At 55.4% G+C, this 25874-nt stretch overlaps 2 protein-coding genes across 6 annotated transcripts; both read right to left on the reverse strand.

The window, feature by feature from the left end:
• Window positions 1-1705: 1705 nt before the first annotated feature.
• Window positions 1706-21965, reverse strand: BUD13 (BUD13 homolog). Of its 5 annotated transcripts, none has more exons than XR_013958199.1 (12): window positions 21821-21965; window positions 21589-21682; window positions 21045-21129; window positions 20860-20944; window positions 19281-20368; window positions 18523-18830; window positions 18335-18443; window positions 18035-18173; window positions 17604-17788; window positions 17169-17250; window positions 12440-12595; window positions 1706-11089 (listed from the first exon to the last, which is right to left on the reverse strand). XR_013958199.1 is itself a non-coding variant. In XM_080631569.1 (11 exons), exons 1-11 carry the CDS (start codon window positions 21946-21948, stop codon window positions 12580-12582), a joined length of 2319 nt encoding a protein of 772 aa, XP_080487695.1. In that variant the 5' UTR covers window positions 21949-21965; the 3' UTR covers window positions 1706-12579. The 5 variants fall into 5 exon arrangements, 3 of the variants coding, with proteins under 3 accessions (XP_080487695.1, XP_080487694.1, XP_080487693.1); XR_013958200.1 differs by lacking the exon at window positions 1706-11089 and adding an exon at window positions 11402-11573; XM_080631569.1 differs by having other exon boundaries at window positions 1706-12595.
• A 265-nt stretch (window positions 21966-22230) lies between these two features.
• ZPR1 (ZPR1 zinc finger) lies at window positions 22231-25811 on the reverse strand (the record flags this gene model as incomplete). Its single annotated transcript, XM_080631570.1, has 14 exons — window positions 22231-22366; window positions 22618-22683; window positions 22838-22924; window positions 23001-23111; window positions 23193-23282; window positions 23671-23741; window positions 23979-24045; window positions 24138-24191; window positions 24293-24415; window positions 24493-24579; window positions 24735-24805; window positions 24932-25022; window positions 25306-25467; window positions 25686-25811. 14 exons carry the CDS (start codon window positions 25809-25811, stop codon window positions 22232-22234), a joined length of 1341 nt encoding a protein of 446 aa, XP_080487696.1. The 3' UTR covers window position 22231.
• Window positions 25812-25874: the final 63 nt, after the last annotated feature.

Raw genomic sequence — 25874 nt, forward strand, 5'->3', positions numbered from 1 at the left:
GATCCAGAGCCCCTCCTAATCCTGCTCATTTGGCTCAATAACATCCCTATTTGCAAATAAACCTTGATTTCCTTCTGCTCCCCACAAGGGATCAGCCTGGATGGAGGTTTCTGGCAGCGCAAGGCAGGATGCAGTGGGATGGCCTGGTACGGGATGCTGGGATGAAGCAGCGTTTAGGATTACTCCGAGCTGTCCCATCCCTGATGCAGACCCTCCTGTTCTGCCTGGCATGGACAAGTTCCCGCTGAGAGACAACAGATGCTGGTGCAAGTGGAGAGCCGGTGCTCATTGGGAAAGCAGAGGCTGGGCTGGCACTGCCTGGTAAACACGACATGCTGTACACAGGCCCTCTGCAAACACGGGTGCCCTCGGAGCCTCGCTGGGCAGTGCTCTCTGCCTCTTCATTAGCGCTGAGTACAAACAGAAAGCCGTTTGCTTACTGCGGATTCCAGCTTGAGCTAAGCAAATTTGGAGAGGGATAGTCAAACAACGGAGCTGCCTGGCTGGCTGCGGGCTCACAGCTGCAGGCACACATGCACCAGTCCCTGCAGTCTCGCAAGAGCCAGCTCCAACTTGGTTTTCCCCACTAAGCTGATGCATTTTAGGGGTGAAGGGGCCCAGAGGAGCCGGCAGAGCCCCCGGGATGGTGCCTGCATTGGTGGGGCTGCAGCAGTGGCTGGGCTGGCACCGCTGGAGGAGCAATGAAAGCAGCCCTGCCTCCTGCCATCGCCCGGGGGCTTGTTTTTGCTCTCACTCCTCTGGTTTGGATGCCTTCCAGTGTTTCATGCTCTGCCAGCCCCTCCCACCGAGAGCTGCGCGCTTCCCAGCCCACCCCCTGTGTATATAAATACATATACATGTATAGGCAACAGGCACACTTTACAGCAACCATAAATAAACACAGAGCTGCTCTCTATTTTGTGGGCAGGAAGAGCTTGCTGCCTGCCTGCGCTCTGCCAGATGGGGCAGGAGCAGTAACGGGGGCGAGACAGGACTGGTTTCACTGGGAAGGACTGGGCTGGCACAGCCTGCGCCCCACACTGTGATTCGAGATGATGCTGGGCCCTGGATTGCCACGATTCCTTTCAAGCCTGGGAGTAAACAAGCAATGGGAGCAAACACAAGGCACCATCCCAGGCACTCCTCGTATAATTTGCAGTTATTCACTAACCCTGGTGTGACTCCGAGCGACGCAGCCAAAACCCTGCGAGGGGAAGCCACGGGGCGCTGCATCCCGGGTGCTGCCATGCACAGCTGCTAATGAGCGATGAAGGCAGAGCGCAAGCAGTAATTAAAGCTCCTGACGCGGCCTCCACCTCCTCGGCACTAATGACTGCAGTGGCTCATGGTGCTGGTGGCACAGCACAACGGTACCCAGTGCATGCCATCCCCCGGTGCCAACAGAGACCCCACAGGCGCATCCCACCCCTCTAACACTGGGGAAAAGGCAGCAGGGTTTGTCAGCGTCTTTGCTGCTGGTCATGCTAGAAGTAAATAAATGCAGGGGGGGAGAGAAACATCCCAGTGAACATGAGTAATGGCCCAGGAATGAGCAACCCGAGATAAAACTGAATAATAACATGTCAAAAACTACATGATGTGGGTTTTTATTCCCCAGCCGAGTTTCCTTCCTGCTAATCCATCACTGCAGAAGATGCAAGATTACCGCTTTCAGAAAAAACTCCAGGAGATAAATGGGAGTAAATTAGTGTTTATTATATTATTTAGGACAATATGATTTCCAACATCCCTTTATTAAATTATTTATGCCCTTGGCAGTGGCTGGGCTGGACAATGACCCTCCTCAGCAGCATCCCCTGCGTGCTGGGTGGCTGCAGTGGTGCATGAGGAGGGGATGGTCACAGTGACAGCCTCGCCTGAGCTATGGTGTTACATCAGCGGGGATATCAGCCTGGATGGATCTATGGGTTCGGTATCATCCTGCCTGTTCTTACTCTGCAGCCCCCAAGGGGTGGCATCCCCCAGGGATTGGCGAGGGGGGCTCCCCCACTATCACTTAACACAGTGACAAAGCAGCCCCATCGCGCTCCTCTCCCTCCCCGCTGGCTCTTAAACAAGTTGCTGGGCACTTTGGGGTAAATTGCAGCAAAATGACAGTCACATCCATAATGAAAGGCTTGTCCTCCTGAGGGGAGGCTGGCAGGAGCCCGCGTCCTGCTGCAAGGCAGATGTACCCTGTATTTAAATGCAGCGGCAGAGATGCTCACTGCTGTCTGGCCTTTCTATCAGTGCACAGCAAAGCCTGGCGGATAGGTCAGCTCTGTCAGCAGCGAGAGGAGACGCGAGGCCGGGATGAGCCAAGCAGGTAGGGAAAGGTGAACTTTGTCATGGTGGGGAAAAGGGGCTGCTGACAGAGGCTTAGGTGCTTAATGAGCGGCCCGCTCCTCTGTGCAGCACTGACATCTCTGTTTGCCCAAGGAAGCCCTATGTGCCATGGCCGGCATCCCATGGGAGCCAGGCAGGGAGGCAGCGCAATGGGCTCTGTCTCACACTGGGCATCCACCACCATGCATTTGCCAACCGGCTTCCAGAGCCAGGCCCCAGCACCGCCAGCCAGAGGGTGCAAAGCTCAGCCGGACACTGGGAGCAGAGTTGGACAAAAAAGAATGGAAGGAGGAGGTGGAGCTGATGGTGTCTGCAAGCCCCCACTGCTCTGCTCACACTGCACTTTCCCAGGCAGGGCAGTGCCACGATAACCATGGGCACCCGGCATCATCCCTGCTCCCAGCCCCTGGCAGCAGCATCACTTGAGGTCCCCACCATGAGCAGCCACGTCATGGCTGTCACCAAGCCCCTCTGCTCTTGCAGCACCACGGCATTCCCTGTCGGGAGCTCTGGGCCAGCTAAGCAGAGCGGAGCTGACAGGAGGATTGCCCGCTCCCGTGATTGTGTTTACTCCCAAACCTGGGCCGACGCAGTTGTCGGTGCGCATCATTAATCTTCCTCTACAATCCCTTCCCCATCTGCTCCCACTTTTTAATGAACTGCCACTTGCCACACTCAATAACATCAGCGCTTCGCAGCAAGAAGGGGAAGTCAGAGCAACGCAGGGAGGGAGGGGACGGCACCAAAGAGATGTGCTTTGCCCTGGGAAGATGCTGTCTCATCCGCATGGGCAAATGATTCCCAGCATCCCTCCCTGAGACTCTTCGGGCTGTCTTGCCCCTGAGCAAGTTACTAATAACCACATCAGACCGCGGCGAGCACGAGCACACGGCGCAGAATGTCAGCCCAGGTTTGATCCTAGCTCCGCTGTTCTACACAATTATGTTCGGTGCATGAATACCGCAGGCAGCTCCGAGGTTGTAGTTTTCCAGCTTGCTGGCAGCTCTGGGGATTCATCCCATTTTAGACTATTACCTTCTGATTACTTTCCTTGGCAGCCAACCACTTTGGAGCTGGCAAATAAACAATAGGGAGGAGTGTGATGGGGAGCTTAGCTTTCAAATTACACTTTTCAATCATTTGTCACACCAAAAGTAGAGTGAGAGTTTAATACAGAACTCAAAAGCCTGTAGGGCTGAGGGGGGAGGGGCTGCTTACATGGAAGGTGTTGAGTTTGGGTGGAGCTTGGAAACTTCATCTCTGTTTCTCTGGCTTTCCATCTGTGGCCACAGCCAGTGCAGCAGAGCAGGACCTGCTGGAAGAGCACTGTGCCCAGGAACAGCCCTGGGACAGCCTGGAGTGGGACAGAAACCTGGCCAGGCATCACCCGTTGAGGGGAAGGACATGGTGGAGCATCCCAACATGCCTATGGGGACATCCCTGGTGATGGGAGGGATGGTGTCAGACACAGAGCTGCCCGCTCACGCTAATCCTTAGGCATTTGTTGCCTTAATATCACTTGAGATCAGACCATCTCACGTTAATGTGGATCTAATGTAGAAATCCATAGAGTCATTTGGTACCTAAGTCATTAATTACACGCTGCCGCTGTATTGCAGGGATTGCTGTGTGTTTATTGCTCTCTGCCATTAGCAGAGGAGAGGTGGCTGCAGCCACACAGGGACCCAAGCTGGGCACCCAGGCAGGGCAATGGGTGAGAGCAGCCCCTTCCCAGCACCCACCCGTCACCCTGAGCCAGGTTTCCTACAGCACGCTGGAGGAGAAGATGCTTTTGGAGGCAGGAGGATGCTGCCTCGGCTTCAGCATCCTCCCCCGAGCTGTTTCAGCCCTGTCTTGTTATTCAGGCTCGCAGTTCCTCTGCCCACATGTCAGATGAGAGAGAAGAATAGAAATCGCTCCTCAAAGTTCACAACCCATCACTCCGGCTTTCAGAAATACAAGCAGAAATGGCAAAGCAGTAGGGGGAAAATCCATTTCTTTCGAGATGATCTTTCCCTGGAACATGTCCTGTTGATCCGCAGGCAGGGAAAGGCGGGTGTGTTTGTCTGCGATAGGGGAATCAGATCTGTCTAAACTCTCCTCCACTCCAAACTCCCCCCTTAAAAATGCTTGGAGAACAAGAAAAGCTTCCAGAGAGAAGCCTCTGCTGTTTGAAGACCTTTCCTGTGTGAACGCGGCCCCTGAGGACCAGCGCCTCTGCACAGGGGCTTGGAGCCGGCCTTTCCCGGGGCCACGGGGGGCACGGAGCGGCCGCGGGCTGTAATTAAGCGCAATTAAACAGCGCAGCGACCCGCGGGCGCGGCGCACGGCGGCGGCTGGGGACGCGCCGGTGCAGCACTGCCACCTCCCGTCCGCGGTGCCGCGGGGACAGCCCGGGGCTGCCCATGCAGCATCCCCGTCCCCACGGGGTCCCTGCCGTGGCTTTGAGCCTCTCTGCCTGCATTTACAGTGCCCTCGCCGCAGGAGCATCCCTGCCTCCGGCTCCCACACGGGGCCGCGCCGGTACCCCGGGACCAAGCGGGGGTTTGTGCTGCTCTCACCGGTGTGGGAAGGAGAAGGCAGCTCTCAACCAAACCGGAGAGAAATAAACCCTTCCTCAAAGAGAAAGGGGGAAAAACACACAGCATGACCTATAAACATCTGCTCATGTTCCCCTCCTGTTATTGCAGAGAGAGAAGCCGGAGTTATTTCAGGCTTCTCGTACATCTGGAAAAGGCTTTGGGGTTTGTTTTGCTTCTTCCGCCCCCTGCAATCACTTTTCAGGCTGCAACAACTGAAAGATCACACAGAAAGGATGGCGGTTACATCTCTGTCGTTGTTTGAGGTGATGGGGTGTGCAACGGGAAGCTCCGGCACAGGGCAGCACCTCCAGCGATGGGGACGGGCAGAGATGCACAGTGGGGCTCAGGGGGAAGGTGTGGGAGAACCAGGAAAAGCAATGAGAAACACACCCCGAATGGTGAACGGCATCTGGAAATCCCGCTGGGAGCTCAGGAGAGGAGAGGGAAGCAGTTTGTGTAACCTTGGAGACAGAGACGAGGAGCCTGAAGCAGAGGGAGCGCGGTGCTAGGCGGCTCGGCAGCGGTGTGGGCACCAGGATGGGCACTACCACAGAAGGGATTGGCAAGGAGGAAGCTGCCAAAGCTGCCCTGCAATGAGGGTGAGAAGGACATAGCCCACAGAGGGTCCAGAGGAGCATGAAGAGGTTCTGTGAAGAACCCATTTAGTGGATAGAGAGCAGAGGGTGAGGCAGAGGAGATAGTGGGAGAAGAAAAGTGAGGTAGGAGAATAAATGGAGCGAAGCAGAGAGGAGAAAAGAGAAAAGATCAGATATGAAACATGGCAGAGCAAGGACAAAAGCTGTAAAGAGGCAGCACCAGCACTCCAGCCACCACGACACAGCCAGAATTGTGTCTTGTTAAGCACTGCATCTGATTTGATAAACCCCAGCCATCACACACAGCTTCTCCAGAGGCAGCGATGGCTGCAGGGACCTCAGAACCTGAGCTGACTTGTTCTTGCCTTACTTTCCATCCAGCCCATACCACTCATCCTTTGTTCTGTTTGGCACAAACCCCTTTGCATAAACCACCAGATTCTCTCCTGCCTGGCCACAAACCCAGTGAGAGACCCATTCACTGAATCACTCCTAGGGGCCCCAGCCACAGAGCACCCGCTGCTGATGAACACACCAGAGAGACCAAGGTCTGAGGGGGCTAGAAAACAGCGGACGCCTGGTCGGATACATCCATCAGTTCTAGGAGAGATCCATGCTCTTATGTATTCATTCAGGGTAGAGCAATTTCAAAAGAATGCTTAAAAATACCCAATCCACGAGATCAGAAACACCCTGGGAGCAAGCAGTGGCCTTGCCACGCCAGGCTAATGAAGGCTGTGCAGTGAGGCAGTGCCTGGTCCCCCCTCGCAAGCATCAGGGCAGCACAAGGAGTGATGCCTGTGTGATGCGCAGGTGACAGCGCTGGTAACAGGCTCCAGGAGCAGTGTCACCTCCTGCCTCATACCTGTGAGCAGGTCTGGGGATGGCCACGTCCCCTCCTGGGCTCTGGAGCTCCAGCCACACCACCTCTGCAAGGGACAGCTCAGTTAACGGAGGGCATCAAACAGCCCACAATTAGCTCTCAATCTTATTTATGCACAATACTGATGAGCTCACCAACTCAGTCTAATTAGTCTGCAGAGCTCAACGGCCTAGCCCTTTTTCTCAAATAACGTTCTGTGTAACACTGTTATCCCTTTGGATCTGACCCCTTTGCTGATGTGACTTGTCAGCAGGGCACAGCGCTGCCACATCCTCCCATGGCACACGCACACTGGCCACCAGCACCCCCATGGGCCTCTTGTCCCCAGGGATGCCAGGCTCAGGAAACAGCCCCATGCATCCACTCTGCTCTTATAAGGGTCCTCTGGGCTTGGCAGGGTTGAGATTCAAGCCGTTGTCTCCCCACCTTTCACAAGGCCCCCAAAATGCCATCAGCTGCTGATGTGGGGAGCCCTCGATGCTGCAGCCATCACCTCCTGAGCCCAGGCAGTGCTTCCAGGAAGCTGCCCTCACCCGCTCCCTGAGCAGGAATCAATGAAATCCCCTAAAAGCTCATAACTCGGAGGTAATTATAAGAAGCATCAATTACCCGGCGATGCGGGTTTCATGAATTCAGTGCATTTGCATAGTGATCAATTCAGGCAGGTCCTCTCCGGGTCCCTGGAGGAAGTTAGGACATTGTTCTGCGCGCTATTGATTTTACAATGTAAAACCAAAGCGCGCTCTCCTCTTATTCAGAGCTGCTCATTCAGCCATATTAACTTTCAGATCATTTATTTTTGTATGTCTTTCAACTCTGTTTGTTGCTATCACACAAATGCAGGGTATTACATTGTAGAGAATAATTGAATCAATACAGTCATGGTACTCTGGGTCTCACAGGCTCGCAGGAGCGCGCAAGCTGGCAGGAGCCCATGTGCAGCCTGAGAGGGGGTTTTAACCTTTCCTGTTATTAAAACACTTGCCTGGCTATATATTAACTTTCTGCACCATGTGGCTGCTGTTGTTTCACCTGCATTGGTGCAGGAGACACCAGCACCAAGATGAATATACAGAGAGGCCAATTGGTGCTCTCCAAGCATCCCTGCATCCTTACAGGGGTGTGGTGGGGCTCCATCTCAGCTCTCCTTCCCTCTCTGTCCTTCTTGGTGGCCACATGTAAATGGGGGAGAGAGGAAGACGCCCCTTCAAATGAAAAGCTGCCACATAAAGGAAGAATCCTCCTTCAGATTCAAACGGCTCTGAAAAGAGACAGGTTTTAATTCTGCTTCCCCTCCCACTGGGATATTAGACAGCTAAATAGCAGCGCGCCTGTTTCCTTCAGATAACCGGCTCCCAAAGAGCACGGTAATTGTCCCCGGCCCTTCTCCGGCACCGCACAGAGCAGGTCATTTACAGCCCCGCACACGCAGCCAAACACAAGCCCATTTCCAAGGGAAATTTCTATTCTTATCTGGGCTCTGCAAGAGGGGTGCGAGCGGCCCCTGTTAATTGAGGCTTTGATGGTTGTTGGAGGAGGCTTCTAATCAGCGCTGCAAAAGGCTGAGGCACTGCTTCGCGCCTGTACCCATCACACCGGGCACTGCCGGCCTCAGGCAGCAGCACCCACATAAAGAAGGGAAGGTTCCCCTGAACACTCCAGGGTGAGGAATGGCAAGGGAAGGTGCCCTGGAGCAGGCTGCCCTCAACACTGGGCCTGCGGTACCCAGCACTGCCGTGGGTGCTCCCCAGTGATGCAGTGTCTTGTAAGCACTCTGGCTCGTCTGCTGCAATATCCTCCAGCAAATCAAGCAGCCCCTTCTTGGGATGTTTTCAATCTGGTTTATGTTGATTTTAATTAAAGAATTTGAAACTGAACAAACAGTTCGTAGCAGGTGGCCACACAAGTGTGAAATAAGCAAACTGTTCTATCTGCCACAAACTCCACCAGTAAATTCCCTCAAATTAATCCCAGCCTCCGAGAGGCTGCGACTCTGTCTGAATGCTGTGCAAGCCGGCCTCGGCCCGTCTCCAAATATTTGCCTTCATCCCAGCACCAGAAGTGGGATGTCAAGCACCAGCATCAGCGGGGCTGCTACCCACTTGCCTTTGCTCCATCCAGTGAGGGAAGGAGGGTGGATTTCCTGCTGGGAATAACTGCACCCCAGATTTGGGAGCAGCTCCTGCCACTGGCGTTAACCCTACACCCATCCTTATCCTCATGCTCCTCCGGGTAGCCCATCCCACCCATGCATCCCTCCTCTGCTTGAGGACAGTCCCCTGCATAACCTTGACAGTACCAAGGCAGTGAAGGGCCCTTGCCCAGGTAACAGGCTCTGCATATTGATGGTCCCTGGGGAAGGCAGAAACACAGATGCCCACAAGCTTTTCTTCTTGCAAAGCTGCACCAGAGATAACTCAGGGAGGGAAAAAAAGCACAAAGAAGAAACAAAGGCGCACGCTTCTCTTCACCTCACACCCTGCCCTCTGTCAGGAATCCTACCCGCATCTTCAGAACAGGGACCTCATGCCCTCGAACTATGCCCATGTGCTCCCTGATGCTCGAGATGCTGATGCCAACAGCCCAATGCCCTCTGCTTCCTGTGCAGAGAGGTTTTGGGGTGCTCATCCTTTCCCCTCCTCCACTGTCCCCCCAGCCTCGGCATAAGGGGAGCAGGCAGAGGTAGGGAGCACTCACCTGGGTGCCATGGGAAGCTGGCTGCTCCCACCGCATCCCAGCCACAGAGCCATGGAGCAGGAGGTGATCAGCTCCCTGCTCCCTCCTTTCAGCAGGAAAGACAATTGGCCACCAGCTCCTTTTCCCCCTGCAGCATTCCCAGCATGTTCATTCTATTTCTCCTGCCTGCCCCCTGCAATGACCCCAGCCAGGACATGAGAGCTGTGCTCCCAGTCAGCCGGCGCCCTCGGGAGCATCACTACAACACGTTCTGCTTTCCTGGGATCACCGCCGGGTTTCCTTCTCCTCCCAGCCATAAATATGGATGCACAGCTGCTGCTGGGAAGAGCCAATGCAAACAAAAAGAGGCAGGCTGTGAGCCCCACGCTTCCCTCCTGGGCTGCTTCCATCCAGGATTCAGGCGGGTTGGAGATGGGGAGGCGGAGCAGGATTGTTCTCCTCAAACACCATGCTCAGGTGTGTGCAGACATGAAGCAAAACAATACTAACAAAGGCATGAGGAAGAACCCAGCATGTCACAGGGAAGCAGGCAGCCGCCCTGCGCCCAGGTCTGGGAGGAGACATCGAGGTTAAACAGCTTTAACACCTTCCCCAAAGGCCTCACCCAGTGCCTCATCCCAATAGCTCCTCCTGCCCTTTAAAGGCAAGGATATGCTCTGCTCCATACATTAATCTCCTCATCACCAAATTAATTTCCATCTCAGTTACAGCACGTTCAGGCTCTATTAGTAAATCATGTCGTAGCTGCTTAGCAACTTTTGTTGTAAGAATCCTATTAGATCATGTTTCAAACCGGCAGAGATGGAACAGCTATTATCTTAAGTTAAACATTAAAGGCACTACGGTGGAGACAGGATTGCTTCTGCTGCTCACAGCCATGCACAGCCTGGTACATAGAGCATGGCAGGGACCCCAACCTGCACCTCGAGCATCCCATCACACCCAGGCAGGGCCGCAGGGTGGCATGGAGATGCTGTGCTCCTCTGAGCTGGTTACAGCAGTGACACACAGGGTGAGCTGTGTCGTGGCTGGATGCACACATATTCTGATGAGGAAAAATAATAACTTGTCAAAGATATATATGATATGTGTTTTCTTTGCAGACAGAATATATATTGGGATAATTCATCAGGGGACTCGCCTGGCACTGGCCATAAGAGAGAAAGAATCAGAGAGCCAAGGCAGAACCGCCCCTTGGCTTCTTATTGTACCAAGCTATAAACCCAGCTCAACGGGGGCAGAGCAAAGCAGCTTCCCTCCAGCCCCAGTGGAAACCTGCCTGCAAGGAGCAATTGCTGGGCCCTATTACTATATGCTACAAACAGGGGTGAGCGGTGGGATGAAGGTCCTGGGCAGCCCCAAGGCAAGAGTGGAGCAGAGAAGGGGCAGGAGGTGCCACCAGGACCATTCCCATGCACAGCCCCATCACATGGCCCTGTGCAGAGCTGCAAGCCAAGCACCTGCTCCCGAAGCAGTAAATGGGGATCAATGTTCTGGGTAATTTCATGATGCAGAAATACACAGCCTAATTCCATCTTCAGCGAGGGGAACAAATGTATCGCTGCTTGCTCCCGTTTCCTTTCTTCCCCTCCTTCCCGCCTGCATTCGATGCTGCTCCACGTGGCAGCATCAAACGGTCTCGGAATATTTTAGCTCCCGTAAAATATGTATATTCCAAAGCAAGGAAGGAAATTGGTCACTTCCGAGTCCTGCAAACACATCCCTCTTTCCAGCTGGATCCTGGCAGTGGAGCAGCCACGCAGCTGCACACCACTGCTCCAGGTACCACAGCTGAGCATCACTGGGAAGGGAAGGACCATGGGTCCAGCACTGGAGGAGCAAGGGGAGGCCGAGGCACTGCTGCCTCCATCTGACTGGAGATGAATTGAGCACTGCCATTGAAATGTCACCAGGCAAATTATTAAGTGAAGGTAAACCACTTCCGCACGTCAAAAGCAAAGGCAATCAGTCCCAGGCATGTCCCCCTAGGAAATTATGTGGAGTAATTAATCAAAAGGCTAATGAGAAACGTGTTTTCTTCCCCAGCTTAACACCACATCATATTCTTATTAACCAAGGTTATTACAATAGTAATCATGCATGCTCCGAGTTCAGATTGGGTTTTTTTGCTCCACTGCCACCAATTTAGAAAGCCATTAATGGGAAAGATAAACCCCGATACACAAAGCAGCCCTTTGTGTCAGTGCACCCGGCAGGCACCCACCACCATCTGTGTGCTGCCACCCAATTACAGCCACAAGCGCTGGCCACGGTGAGACCTGCAGCCACACGACGCATGGAGCCCGTTCCCGGGGTGGGAATGAAGCCCTGGACACCAGGAGAAGCTGTGGATGCGCACAGAGACGGGAAGCACATGGTCTGTGCGTAATGCAGTTCTCGCTGTGTCAGTACATCTGGCCCCGCTGTACAGATGCTGGAAGTGGGACCTGGGTTGTTCCATGGATCTGGCTGTAAGTGGGTGATGTATTGGGAGTGATGGGTCCCCCTGCACCATCTGCCCATCCCGCAGCCCCAAAACGCACAGTCAGCAGCGTGGTGAAGCATTAAATAACCCAGGCCCCGACAGAGAGAGGGGGAGAAGAATGAGTCTGACAAAAACTATAAAGATTTCCTATGCCACGTTAAAAATGCATTGACCTGATTAGCTCGCTGGAGGGATGCTGAGCCAGAGCAAAGCAGGGAAACCCAGGCTCGCAGGGACAGCGGAGCACAGAGGACTTCAGTGCAGAAGGGATCTCGCACCTTCCCTTCACAGCTCCACTGACCGCAGCCCTTGGGGCTCAATGTGTGAGATGCAAAGGGTCAGAGCCCCTCTCCTGCCCACCCAGGGGACCCCACTGATGCTCTGCACTGCATTGCTTGTCCCTCGCACTGGAGAAGGCAGCACGAGCTCTGCAGGATGTTTGGCAGCTCCCCTTTGATGTGTGGATTAATGAGAACTGACACCGCTGGAGCGGAGCCTTCAGAAGCCCAAAGGCAGGGCCTGGGGCGAGACTGGAGGGGACAATGCTCTCCGTGCGCTCCCTTTGATTGCTCCGTGCTTAGCTCCAGCGAGAGGAGAGGCAGCGGCGTGGGGTTGGAGCCGCCGCTCTGCTTGGAGCCGGTTGGCTTCAGCTTGTGCTGTGGCACCACTGAGAGCCCCAGCAGGTCCCATGGAGCACCAGCACTGTGGATGGCTCTGCCAAGGCACCCCTGGCACATCATGCAAGCACCAGCATCCAGCAAGAGGCAGGGCTTGAGGCACTGGGACACCCAGTGCTGCATCCGTGCTTGTGGCTGGCTCCCTCCTGTTGCTGTCTGACTATGGTGCTCACCTGAGCGGCATCAGCTGGGAGAGGGATGCAGTGTCCTCATGTCCCCTGCCTGGGACAGGGCTCTTCTAGGTTGGAGACCTCATGGCACTTGAGCAGGATGGATCTGACACAGCGCTGGCCCTGCTCTGCTCACAGGCTGATCACACTTGAGCACACCTGGAGAGAAACAACAACATCGCCATCAAAGTGCCCCAAGGAGCTGATGCAAAGTCCTTCTCCTAATCTGCTGCTGGAATAACCTCCAGGCACAGTACACAGGGGCAGAGAGCTCTGCTCTGCTCACAATGAGCAGGACAAGGAAGGCTGAATCATGAGCAGCAGCCAAGAGGTTCTATTCCCCACCTTGCAGTTGCAATGGGGTTCCCTGCTGCAGCATGTGCTCTCTGCACCCCCAGTCAATGTCCCCATCAGAAAGAGGCCCTTGGGGGACCGCAGTGGGGTGTTTGCCCCTGCACCCACCACCCAAAGCGGTGCCACCGCAGAGCCCTGGGTGTCTGCAGCTCCGCAGCCCCTCTCTGCACTGAGCCCTTAAAGAAGAAATCTATTAGCAGGTAATTACCTGCAGGCTGGAACACTCCAGTTTTATTACAGCAATAAAGCACTCCACAATTATCATCTGTAATTCCTGCTGTAGGGTGTTTACTCTTAGAGCAACACCTGATTTATGGCTGCAGCAGCCCAGGGCTGAGGTGCCAAGCAGGTAGAGGTCCTGCACATGCACTGCCCAGGCTGCTTGACTGATGGAGTTATCAGTTCTGAAGTGCCTCCAAAATGAATATGGATGCACATCTGCCTCCACTTAGGTGCAACAAATGGTTAGAGACTGGGTTAAATTACCCCAGAACTGGGTCCATACCAGCTACCCCGGTTGTGGCCTGGGGGACCTTTCGTTGCCTGCAAAAGGAAATGCTGCAGACTTAACTCTTCACCAGTGTTGTGCAGATGAAGTCCTCCACAGCCTCCTCAAGAGAGGATGAGCAGCCGGTCTCTGGGATGCCCTGGAGCCCCTCTCCATGCACAGGGATCCTGTCCCTGGAGCAGCCGCAGGACTCATGGGACACAGGGAAACCGAGGCACAGGGAGCTTCCCATGCCCTGCATGCGCAGCAGTACCCACACCTTGAGCCCTATTCCTCAGTGCCCGGCGCTAATCACCAGATAACACATCTCAACCATGTTTATCTCCATCCAGGCTGCTTTTCAATTTGATTATTTATCTCCCATTTAGCCTTTGACAGATCAAAGGCTCGGCGGAGGGAAGCGGAGCTGGGCTACGCATGGAAATGAGCCTTGATACATAATTAATTAACATAAAACAGTTTCATTAGGAGGTAGTGTTACATCCCTGTTTGTCTTCAACATTTAAGCTGTGTTAGGAGCAGGAGGGAAAAGGCAGCTCTGGGAAGCCCCGGCCCTGGCATGGCCCATGCCAGCAGCCATGTCCAGCTCCCGCATCCTCTCCGGGATGGGCCAGAGTACGTCCCCTCTTCCCTAATCACCTGCAGTGTCTCCTAGCCTTGATTATTAATCTGTTTTCAATTCTATTAAGAGATAGCCAGGAGAAAGAGTATCAATTTTAGATTAACAAGGTTATTAGCACTTAATTATGTGAGGTGTCATTGTAATTGAAAAGGAAAAGAGGAAGCGCCATAAATATCCCCAGCCCCTGAGCTCCTGGGGGTTTGCGGGTGGCTCTTTATTCACGAGGCTCTGGAACCATAAATATTAAATATCTCGTGAAACAGATTACAAGGCAGAGAGAGGATGCCCTCTGGATATTCCGGCATGGAATGCTCTTGCATTAACAAATATTCATTAACTGGGATCTGCAAAGTTATTTCCACCAAGACGTGGCAAATGAGCAGGAGAGAGAGAGGTTATTGGGAAAAAAGGGAGTCTAGAGTAAATATTATTAGTAATTTTTATCTCTGTGTGTCCCTAATTACGGAATAATTAGGGAAAGCGCACATACGCATATACAATCACTAACCTGTCACTCTCGGGATATTCATTCCAGCCCTGCAGCATGATGGAGGCAGTGGGAGAAGCCATCCTCCTCCAAAATGAATTGGGGGGCCTGTACCTTGGGGTACCCCACCATGGCCCCATCCCTGTGCTTCACGGGACACAGACACCAGGCCCTTCTGAGCACCCATGACTGGGATTGCTGCTGGTTAGACAGAAATTAATGTGACAAATCAGGGGCTCTTTTTAATTACAAACTAAGAGGAGACCTCAGCAACAACAGCATGCATTGCCAGAGCCCACTTTGCTGGAGTCATTAAACTAGGAGGTCGAGAGCACCTCTGTTCACCCTCATCAGAAGGCAGAGCTGTCCAAGGCACCAGCTGAGCCCAGCAGCCCTTCTCCATCCATCCCTGCATCCCTCCTTCCCTGCATCCATCCCTCCATCTGGCCCCACGTGCAGGGTCCTGGGGTCCAGCGGCGTCACACACCCGCCTTAAGCTCTTAATCTGAACTAAACACACTACCCATGAGCTCATCAACAAAAATCTAATTATGATGTGTGAGGCCAGGCTTAATTGCTTGTCCTTGACACGAATAATGCACCACGTAAGCCTATTAGCTGCTGTAAGCCTATTATTATTATTATCATGCTCACTGTCAAAAGTACAGAACAGCGGAAGAGGGGAAAACAGTGTTGTGCAATTAGCAGCAAATGCCAGACAAAGCAGCTCGGAGGGAGCAGGAGCCACCAGTCATTAGTAGGTGCTTTCTGGGGTTGCTCAGGGGTGAAGCTGCACAGGGATGCTGGTGCCAGCAGGGATGCACCGGGTACCAGAGGGACACAGCGGCACTGCAGCATTCCGGCTCCTCCACACAGAAGACCAGCTCCAAACCCACCTTCTCCGTGGAGTTCCAACCCAACTCACTCCAAGCACTGCACAGCTCCAGTGCATGGTTTGCTGATCCCAGTAATGAAGCGATGGGGCTGCAGGATCCGGAGGTGGCTCCCGCGCTCACAGCCTCCTCCCGCACTTATCACTACTCACAGGATGTTTACAATAATTTCTAATTTGTGCAATTATTAATCATTTCTCTATCTGCCTCATTTGCATAATAATTACTGTGCTCGGCGCTTGCCGTGACAGTGAATGACAGAGCTCCAAATTCAATTAAGATTCTCATATGCAGTTTCTGTGCTTAAAGCTAATCACAGTGGCTGCTCGGTGCCAGGACGGGGGCTGCGGCCCCTCCACAAGCGCCAATAAAGGGATCCACTTCCTGTAGCAGTTGCTCCATCTCCATCACCCCTCTCATCCCAGAGCATCCCACAGCATTTCCCAACAGCTCTGCTGCCAATAGTGATCAGATGCATCTTCCACTTCGGCATCACCTATGCTCTCCCATGCTCTTATTGCATAGAAAAAGAGCTTAAGAAGAAAGTACCTGATAATAAACAAGAGACCTGCCCTACAGCACCCTCACATCCAATCAGGGCAGGCAGGAAGGCACAAACTCTACCCAGGGAAGCACCTCTCCCACTAAGGTGAATTCAGGAAGTCCACAGTATTGTTTTACATCACAGAAGCAGTGCCTCTTGGGGTGCCCTGTTTGGCTGGTGCCCTGCAGCCCCACACAGCCCTTGCACCAACAGGCTGACCATCACTGACTCCCCTCGTCCCTCCCTGAAGAACCATCACCACACAGAATCAAGTACCAAAACAGCAAGCTGTTATTTCCGAGTGTACACACAGGCTCCAGGACTGCTAGAAAGGGAACACAATGAATAAAAACCAGGGAACAAAGCCCCAAGACCCTCCAATTCCAGGGAAGACTGGTCAGGGGAAGCACTTTAACACCCTCTGCATGTTTGCTTCCCCAGGAAACTGCCCCCATGAAAAGAGTGCTGGAAGAGACTGGAGAGGACCAGCTCTGCAGCAACCACGTGTTCCAAATGCCTCCAGCATGAAGAACAACCTGAGATTTAGGACACCTGAAGACTTGTGAACCGCCCTCAGAGGACAAAGCATTTGGCATCAAACAATTAAATAGAAAACAAATGTTTCTACAGTTTGTTAGAAGACAAACAAATGGCCCAGAAACCAGTGTCTCAAGGGGAGCACCAGCGAGAGGAGCAGTTCCTGCACACAGCAGCCCCTGCACCTCCACCACTGCACTGCCCCAAGTCCTCGCTCCTCAGGCTGATGGGGAAACCCTCTTTTGGCAGCTCTCCTTCATTCAGCCTCTCCTCTCGGAACAGGATCCAGTGGGATGCTGAGCACCGAGGACAGGGCTTGGTCCAGGCAGAATGGGCTGCTCTTCACAGCTCTGGCCAGGCAGCAGCCAGGAGTGGTGCTGTGTGTGGTCCTTCACCTGACCTACATGTCCTCAACGCTCCACTTGTAGGCGAGCTCCTGAACCGCCTTCTTGTTGGCTATCCTGGCAAAGCGCTGCTGCTCGAAGCCGTTGGACCTGCAAACACCACCAAGAACACCATGGGCTGCTGGGCAGGAGTTTCTCTGAAGCAACTAAACCTAATAGAGACATTCTGAGTTTTCTGCTACTTTTACTGGAGGCTCAGCCTCCACCTCGATCTGCAGTAGCATCTCTGAAGCTCTTCACACCTTAACTGATAGTACCAGCCCTTACTATTGGCAACACCCTCATCAACTGGTAGCTGTGAATCTTTGCATCATGAACTGTTAGAGGCAAAGCTCATCCATGTTCACTGTTACTCTAACACAGCACTGCATCAGGACACGTACCTGTCCACGCCGTCCCAGCGATGCCCTGGCCATATGTTAAACCTGTTGAGTGGAGGTGCTGGTCCGTTGTAGCGGGGCTTTTCTAGGAACACACAGAGCAATAGAGCCGTTTACTCCTTCAGTGCAACCATGGTCATATCATCATCACCTCAGAGGTACATCAAGCAGTGTGTGTACAGCCAGCTACAGCTCACAGAGGGAACTCCCAAAGACACAATCAAATCGGACTCTCCCGATTTTTAAGTCACCAGATCCTGCTCTCCAAGCTAACAAATAGTAGTGACCATTACTGGCAACAAGCCAGTAGCAACAAACACTGCTGCTACACTCACTCCATAGAAGTAGGCCTTGAGGACCAAGCCACATTTAAACAGCAGCTGCATTTCTATGCTGCCAAGGCCTTAAAGCAGAGATTGGTGAAACTCAGAACCAAACCTTTCTTCTCTTTGTTCTCTTTGGCCTTCCTTTTTTTGATGAACTCAGCCATGGGGTCTCCCTCCCTCTCCTGCTCTCTCAGCATTCGATCCAGATCCTGGTCATCAATGTAACGGGCCAACGGCTTCTGCATCTCTTTTATGGCATCTTCCACGTTCTGCTGCTGCTGCCTCCCCTGCGCCAGCCTGGAAACAAACACAGAACCAAGTCGTCACTCGCTTTTATTTGAAGGACACATCACAGCCCTGAACTTCCACTGTGTATGCAGCACTCCCAATGCACACCCAGCCAGAGGGAATAACTGAGGGGGTCTTCAGGGCACATGGAACACGTGGTCTCCTGGTCCCAGACTCAGAACATAGTGACACACCACTGCTGGAAGTGAGACCAAAGAGCCCTGAGACGGTGCAGGGGGCTGCGCAGACCCTTACCCCTTTCCCCATCTGGCATACTGCTCATCCCTCTCGGACTTGGCTTCAGCTTTCTGCTGCTGCTCCAGTCGCTCCTGAGCCAGGTCCCTCCTGCGGCCCGACTTGTCTCGGAAGACGGTCTCAGTGTGTCGGGATTCCTCTGGATGGGACAGATGCCTCAAGTCACACGTTTGGGAACATTTCCATGACTAACTGCCCCTCACTTCGGTATTTTAGCCCCTGACTCATTCCAGGCTCTGACAGACTGAGAGCAGGAAGCACAAAATGAGCTGGTGCTCGTGCAGTGTTTTACACCCCTACCTTCCAAGTGCTTGGTACTCCTCTCATGCTTCCTGAGCTCCTGCTGTTCCCTCCGCAGCACATCAGCTGACACCAGGCCGGCTTTGACCCCCGAAAGCATCGTGTTTGCCTGTAAATCAAACAGAAGTCACAGTTAGCGCTGGCTGAAGCTGTCAAGGATCCAGAGGTGCAACAAGGGGAATGTCTACCTTCTTGGGAGATCCCTTGGTGTCACGGTGGCGAGGTGGAGAGAGGTCCTGGGGGCTCCTGGAGCAGTGCTGCTCCTTCCCAGCTGGCAGAGCCCGTCGGGGAGGGGACAGATCCAAGTCTGAGGACTGGCTGTGGTTGTGTTTGAGAGGACCACGCTTTGGGGAGCCGCTGTGTACACGGCCCAGCCTGCGCTCTGCATCAGGGGCGCTCCGGCTGCCTCTCCGTGGGGATGGGGAGCTGGAATCATGCCTCAGGCCCCTCTGAGGCGAGGGCACCTGCCTGGGCTGTGTTGTGGCTGGAGAAGCACCTGCGGTAAAGACACACACTAACTGAAAACCCCAGAGGTAGGCAGAGTTAGTCCCACAGAAGGACTAAAAATGGAGGTACATGATGTCAGCTCCTAGGAAAATCAGACCTCAAGAGATGACAAGCTACAGGGCAAAGACAGGTATGCAACAAGAGCCTGGGAATTCTCTGAATCCTTATAAACATGTACTGCCTGGAGACAGGATTTAAACTCCAGTCTCCTTCTGGACATGCCTAAGCCTTAGCCAGTTAACTCTTGTTAATTCTAGTCTGGCTGATGAAAACATACAACTAGCTGTACCAACACAAATTACCATCTATCCAGCACCATTCCATGCCTGCAGACTGCCAATTCCACACCACTCATCTCTCAGGAGCACACAGACATGATCCCAGAGTGGGCAGGCAGCAAAGCACAGGACAGACAAGACAAACTCCTGCACACACTCACCTTTTGTTCTCCTCTGCTTTCTCAGGCTGGGTGACCCTGTCCTCCTCTTCTGGGGTGGTGAGGAATCCGAGTCAGAGCTGTACCTCTGCTTCCGTGGAGGGGACAGGTCTGGGGTGGCCTGGCACTTCTGGCATGAGGAGGACTTGTCAGAGACACCGTGCTGGGGCTGAGGCTGCTCCCCTGGGGCCCTTCCTGACTGTGCCTTGTCTGTGGGCTTGCAGCTCCTCTTCCCTGCTGCTGAACTGCCCCTCTTCGGGGACACGTCTGGGGAGTCGTGGCGCTGCCGCCGGGGAGGGGACAGGTCAGGGGAGTCGTGGCGCTTCCTTCGTGGTGGTGAGAGGTCAGGGGAGTCGTGGCGCTTCCTTCGTGGTGGTGAGAGGTCAGGGGAGTCGTGGCGCTTCCTTCGTGGTGGTGAGAGGTCAGGGGAGTCGTGGCGCTTCCTTCGTGGTGGTGAGAGGTCAGGGGAGTCGTGGCGCTTCCTTCGTGGTGGTGAGAGGTCAGGGGAGTCGTGGCGCTTCCTTCGTGGTGGTGAGAGGTCAGGGGAGTCGTGGCGCTTCCTTCGTGGTGGTGAGAGGTCAGGGGAGTCGTGGCGCTTCCTTCGTGGTGGTGAGAGGTCAGGGGAGTCGTGGCGCTTCCTTCGTGGTGGTGAGAGGTCAGGGGAGTCGTGGCGCTTCCTTCGTGGTGGTGAGAGGTCAGGGGAGTCATGGCGCTTCCTTCGTGGTGGTGAGAGGTCAGGGGAGTCGTGGCGCTGCTGCCTGGGAGGCAGGAGGCTGCAGGAGTTGTTCCTTTCCTGCCTAGGAGGGGACAGGTCAGGGGAGTCATGGCGCTTCCTTCTAGGCGGGGAGAGATCCGGGGAGCTGCTGTGCTTCCTCCTCGGTGGTGATAGCTCGGGGGAGTCGTGGCGCTTCTTTCTGGGTGGGGACGGGTCCGGGGAGTCGTGGCGCTGGCGCCTGGGAGGCAGGAGACTGCTGCAGTTGTTCCTGTCCTGCCCAGCGAGGGCCGGATCCAGGCCCAGAGAGTCTCTGTCAGGGGAGTCATGCCGCAGCCCCCTCGGTGGGGAGCCCTCCGGGGAGTCATGGCGCTGCCGCCTGCGAGGGGAGGAAAAGGTAGGAACCAGAGTGAGAGCTGTGTTTGGTTGCTGCCTCCAAGCTAGAAATAAAACCCAAGTGGGATCTGTAAAGCCAGCAGCAGGGATCAAGGGTGAAAACAAGAGAGCCTGGATGCTGTGCAACCACAGAATACAGAATGAGTTGTGGAATGGTTTGGGTTGGAAAGGATCTCAAAGCTCATCCTGTTCCAATCCCTGCCATACTCAAGGACACTTTCTACTAGAGCAAGTTGCTCCAAGCCCCATCCAACATCCCACAGGTGCTTTCAGAAGAGGCATCACCCAGACTCCTTACACGGCCCCTGTGGGACAGCAGTTCCACCTATCACACAGAAACCCAGAGCGCTGCCTGCCAGCCCCCCCAGCACAGGAAAGGGAATCCCTGTCCCTGCCACTTCTCACACTTCACAGCAAAGCTCTTAGAAACTGCAGTAAAAGAGAGGCACCACCAGGAAACAGGAGTTCACCCACAGAAGGATTCTCGGCTGGAGCGTGTACCTGGGGGCAGATTTGGCAGCGACTGAAACATCCAAACTCTGTGAGTCTTCATTCTGGTCTAAAGGAAAACAACCAGAAAGACACCATCACCAGGGAGCTGCACAGCCCCTGCTTTCGTCAGCATTCCAAGGATACAGATATCTTTGGTCTGGTCTCACCTCCAAGGAGTTTCCATTTAGCATTTGTTCGGAATTCCTCCATGAGCTTCACCTCATCCGGACGCTCATCAATAAATTCTGCTACCTGAACACAGAACAGCAGCTTTGGAGGGTGAGGAAGAACGGATTTCCATCCTCTGGCACAAAGAACTAACCATAATGGCACTGAGCAACTGCTGTGTGCCCATCGTTCACTTCCCAGAGCCTCTGCCCTCGAAGAACCTCCTTGCTGCCACCATTCCCAGCAATGGCACAGGTACCTTCTGCCGTGCCTCCAGAGCTGCTTTAAAGCCCTGAGAACCACTGCATGGGCCCCACCACATCCTTTGGGCACTTGTGAGACTTGATACAAGTAAAGAATGGGCTACTTCTGCCTGCAGGGAGCTCATTCACCCCTTGTGCTTAGAGCAGGAAGACTCGTCCCCCCCTGCTGCAGACGCTCCCGAAGGAGGAGGCGATGAGAAGGGTTCCCAAAGGGAGACACGGGCCGGACCCCACCAGGAGCCCGGAGTCAGTGCCACCGCGTTCAGCCCCTCCCGCTCACCACAGGCATGTCCCCTTCGTCCTCCTCCTCCTCCTCCTTCTCCTGGCCCGCAGCGATACTGCTCCAGCTCACGTCGTCATCCACGATCCGCATCCTGCGAGCGGCAAAGGGGCCCGCGTTCGCCGTCAGCGAAGCGGGATCCGGGGGAGCGCCCAGGCCGCGGCCCGCCTCGGGCACTGCGGGAAGGCCGTGACTGGTACCGGCCGCGCCGCCCCCTTGCCCCGCAACTCACCCGCCTCTGCCGGCGGCGCCCGGCGGCTTCTTCCTGCGGCGGCGGCGGGGCTGGGCGGGCGCGGCGGCGGCCGGGCCGCTCAGGTACCGCCGCAGGTACTCGGCCTTCGACAGCCCCTGCGCCGCCATCTTGGCGCCAGCCGGAAGTGAGAGCTGCCGGCGGGTACGAGCCGCCGGAAGGGGCGTGGCCTGATATGGAAGTGGGCGTGGCTAAGGGGCGGTGGGCGGGGCCATCACGCTCGGACGCGGCGCCTCATTCAACACGCGGCTTTATTTGGGGGCCCCCAGGACCCCACCAGGGTCCCCGAGTCCACGTCCAACAGCAACCCCGGGCAGCGATAAGGGGTGTCCCGGGCAGGGAGAGGGGCTCCGGCCCCAGAAAGTCCCGTTCCATCGAGGTTTTGGGGTCCGGCTACCGGCCCGAGGCTCCCTCTGACTCGTAGCCCTCCGTCTTCATGTCGTTGAGGCCCAGGTCTTCGTTCTGCTCAAAGCTCCGCTCGTAGCGCTCCACTCGGAGCTCTGGGTCCTCCTCCGGCGCGTACACGTTCTATGGGGGGAGATGGAGGCTCCTTACAGGCTCTGACCCCTCAGCAGCACCCAGGCAGGGGGTTCATGATGTGAACCAGACCACATTCCCAGCCCCTGATTCCAGGGAACAGACACCATTCCCATCTTCCTTCCCTCAAAGCCACCAGCAGTTCTTCCCTTTCCCTGCTCACTGCCGGACCCCCAAAGGGAAACAAAGGAATTCCACTCAAACTGCTTGCAACAGGTCAAGGAGCCCATCTCCCACGGTACCTGAAGGTAGCTGTTGCCTGCAGGGTCATCCAGGATGAGGTGAGCCTTTGCCTTTCCCTCTATGATCTGCGGAAAGAGAGCACATCCAGGTATTAGTGCTCTTAACCCTTCACTCCTGGCACCAGGACATTCCCAGCATGCTCCAGACATTCCTGGCATTGCCTTCCGTTAAACAACAGCAGTGGTTGGGTAAAGCATGGAAATTCAGGAGTGCCCTCACCTCCTGCAGCTTCCCAATGAACTCCTGCAGCTTCCCGGTCCTGCTGGGTGTAGAGCTGTCCCCCAGGGTGAAGGGGTTCCTCTCCACCTGGAAGAGCAGGAACACTCAGTGCAGCATGAGACCCCAGCCCCCCAGAGGGGCTGAGCCCCCCAGCACCACTCACCAGGTCCCGGATGTCCTTCAGCAGCCCCTCCAGCGTGGTGAACTTCCCCCCCAGTGCTCCCATTCCCAGCTCGAACTCCAGCTCCGGGATCTCCACACTGCACGTCTCTGACTGCAGAGGAAGAACCCTGTGAGCCCTGTGGGGCCACTGAGCCCCTCCCCAGGGCAGGGCAGGTACCCAGAGGCACCGTACCTTGAGGATGTCCCTTGTCATGTCAGAGGGGTCTGTGATCCGCAGGGTAATTCTGGTGCCCTGCGGCTCAATGGCTCCTCCAGACTTCACCTACGAGCACTCACAGTCAGCTTCACAGAGTCCTATACTTAAATAACACCCCAATGCTTTAAGAGGCCACTCCAAGCCCAGGGACAGTGCCTTAACCCAAGGGACTGAAGCAGGCATGGACACGGCCAAACAGAGCTCTCCAGGACCCAGTTCTCCCCTTGGCTTGCTCAGGAAGGCAACTCAGACCCAGGTTGACCACGCTGCACACGCAGCCTGCACACAGCTCGTGTGTGCTTTATCCCTGCCCACAAATAGCTCTACCACCCCCAGCACAATGCTCCTCATCCACAAATCCAGCCTGGAGGGCAGGGACCCTGGAAACACCTACCCATGGAAGCAGAGAAGCCCACTGCCCCCCAGCACACAGGGCAGGGGTTTGCCAGCTCACCTCATTCGTCCTGTGCCCACAGGAGTCACAGTTTGTGGCCATGATGATCACCTCCTTGAAGTGCGGAATCTCTGGAGCAGACACTCAAGGAAAAACCAAGCAAAGGAAGTCTCAGAGATCCCAACAGCCCCAGTCCTTCCCGAGGCATTGCAGGAGCTCAGCGGCAAGTCCTGAGCAGCATCGAGACACACGAGCACCCTGACGGGCTCCTTATACAGCAGGAAGAGCACACATGGGACTCTCCCCAATGCTGCCTCCATGCAGAGCCCCACGGGGGGCAATGATCCATGCCCCCACTCCAAGGATACGCACTAACTTCATATTCGTGTTGGCTGGAGCGTTGCACTCGGGGCAGTTGGTGTTGAACTGCAGGACCTGGGGCGCAGGAGCAGACAGGAGCATCAGAAAGGCCCATCCAGCCCAAAGGCACCAGCCCCCCTGGCATGGGCACCACTGCAGTCACCCACCTCATTCCTCAGGTCCTCTGCAGCATCATCGGGCTTCTCACCCAACTCCTCTCCCTGCAGCAGGGAACAAAAGCAGTGTTAATTCCTGTTCCTTAACCCCGGGCCTCCCAGAAGACAAAGGGGGTGATGGCACAGCTTGAGCAGCTCCCCATTACCTCCAGCCCCAGCATGGCAGCCTGCTGGGGACTCCTCCTGTAGTGAGTGACCACCAGGGCATCATCCTTCTGCGGCGCACGAGGGTTCTCCACAAAGCTGTTCCCTGAAGGGTCATCGATGATCTATGGGAGAACAAAGCTTTAGGAACCCATCCTGTGCTTCCCCCGGGGGGAAAGGGGCTGCACCCCCAGGTACTCACAAAGGTGAAGGGGGAATGCACTTCTTTCAGCTGCTTTAGCTTCCCAATGAACTCATCTATTTTAGTGGCCACCTCTTGGTCCGTTGTCTGCAAAGGAGGAGAGGTTTGAGACCAGTGCTGGGGCAGCCAGAGCTGAAGGCACCAGCACAAACCAGAGTACCCAGAACACTCCTGTACCAGCAGTGCGCAATGCAGATGAGCACAACGAGCACAGCCAAGGAGCCTCCCCTTCCACCACGTACCCTGCGGACAGGCTGGTCCTGCTCCAGGCCAGCCACAGCTCTGTCAATGATCCCTTCAATGGTGGTAAGGACTTGAGAAGAGAACACAAGCGAGGCACTGTTAAACACACCACACAGTGCCACACATGGGCTCCACCAAGCTTATGTGACCCAATGGACCCAGGGCAGGTCCTTCCCCACAGAGCCCCCCTACCCACCTCCCTTCTGGGAGAAAGCAGGGATCTCAAAGTCCAGCTCTGGAATCCGAGCCGTGGCACAGTCGGTCTTTACCACCTCCCTATTCATGTCCTGCACATGACAACGGTTGAGGAGCAGCGTTAGGATCCTGACATGACCAGTACTGCAGGACCACACTGGGGTACGCAGCACATATGTTAGCCCCAGGCTTTAGCAGCCTCGATTCACCCAGGAACACACCAGGAATGTGCCCATTTTGGGATCTAAATGCTCACTGCCCAACAAACAATGTTACTGCTCGAGCGGTGCAGAACAGGAACACTTTACTGCTCCATCGAGAGCAGGCGGGGAGGGACGCAGGGGTGCGCGGGGCCGCGGTGCTGCCGGCGCTGACCTGCCGGGAGGTGACGGTGAGGGTGTAGCGCACGCCCTGCTCCTGGATGCGCCCCGCGGATTGGATCTCGGTGTTGGACCAGGCGCAGCTCCCGCAGGTGAAGGAGCTGACGATGACCTCTTTGAAGAACGGGATCCTGGTGAGCAGGAGCCGCGTCACCCCCTGCGGCACGAGGGGGCTGGTGGGAACCCGGCTCCTGGGGCTGCGCTCCCCCCGGGCCGGGGTCCTGCCAACACCCCCAAACACCCAACCCCTACAGCGGGCCCTGACCCCGCTCTGCCTCCTGCACCCCCCTCCCGCACCCTCCTTCCTGCCTCCTGCACCCGCTCCCCGGCCCCAGGCCCCGCGCACGCCGCAGTGCCCGGCGCGGCCCCGCTCACGCTGCAGAAGCAGTTCATGCACAGGGACTCGATCTCCGCCGGCCGCTGCTCCCCGTCCTCGGCGCTCAGCGGCCGGAACAGGACCCCCCCGCCCGCCGCCTCCTCCACCGCGCCCAGCGCCGACATGCTGCCCCGCCGTCACGTGGGGCGGCGCGCGGTCACGTGAGGAAGCGGCACGGTCCAACATGG

The sequence above is a fragment of the Psittacula echo genome (genome assembly GCF_963264785.1).
Source record: "Psittacula echo genome assembly, chromosome: 18".
In the NCBI taxonomy this organism is placed as follows: domain Eukaryota; kingdom Metazoa; phylum Chordata; class Aves; order Psittaciformes; family Psittacidae; genus Psittacula; species Psittacula echo.

Coding starts and splice junctions, on each gene's coding strand:
- BUD13 (XM_080631567.1), bottom strand. CDS start 21,948: ATGGCGGCGCAGGGGCTGTCGAAGGCCGAGTACCTGCGGCGGTACCTG. Junction 21,130..21,588: donor ACGAAGGGGACATGCCTGTG/GTGAGCGGGAGG, acceptor TTCTGTGTTCAG/GTAGCAGAATTTATTGATGA. Junction 20,369..20,859: donor CTCCAGCCGAGAATCCTTCT/GTGGGTGAACTC, acceptor CTCCCCTCGCAG/GCGGCAGCGCCATGACTCCC.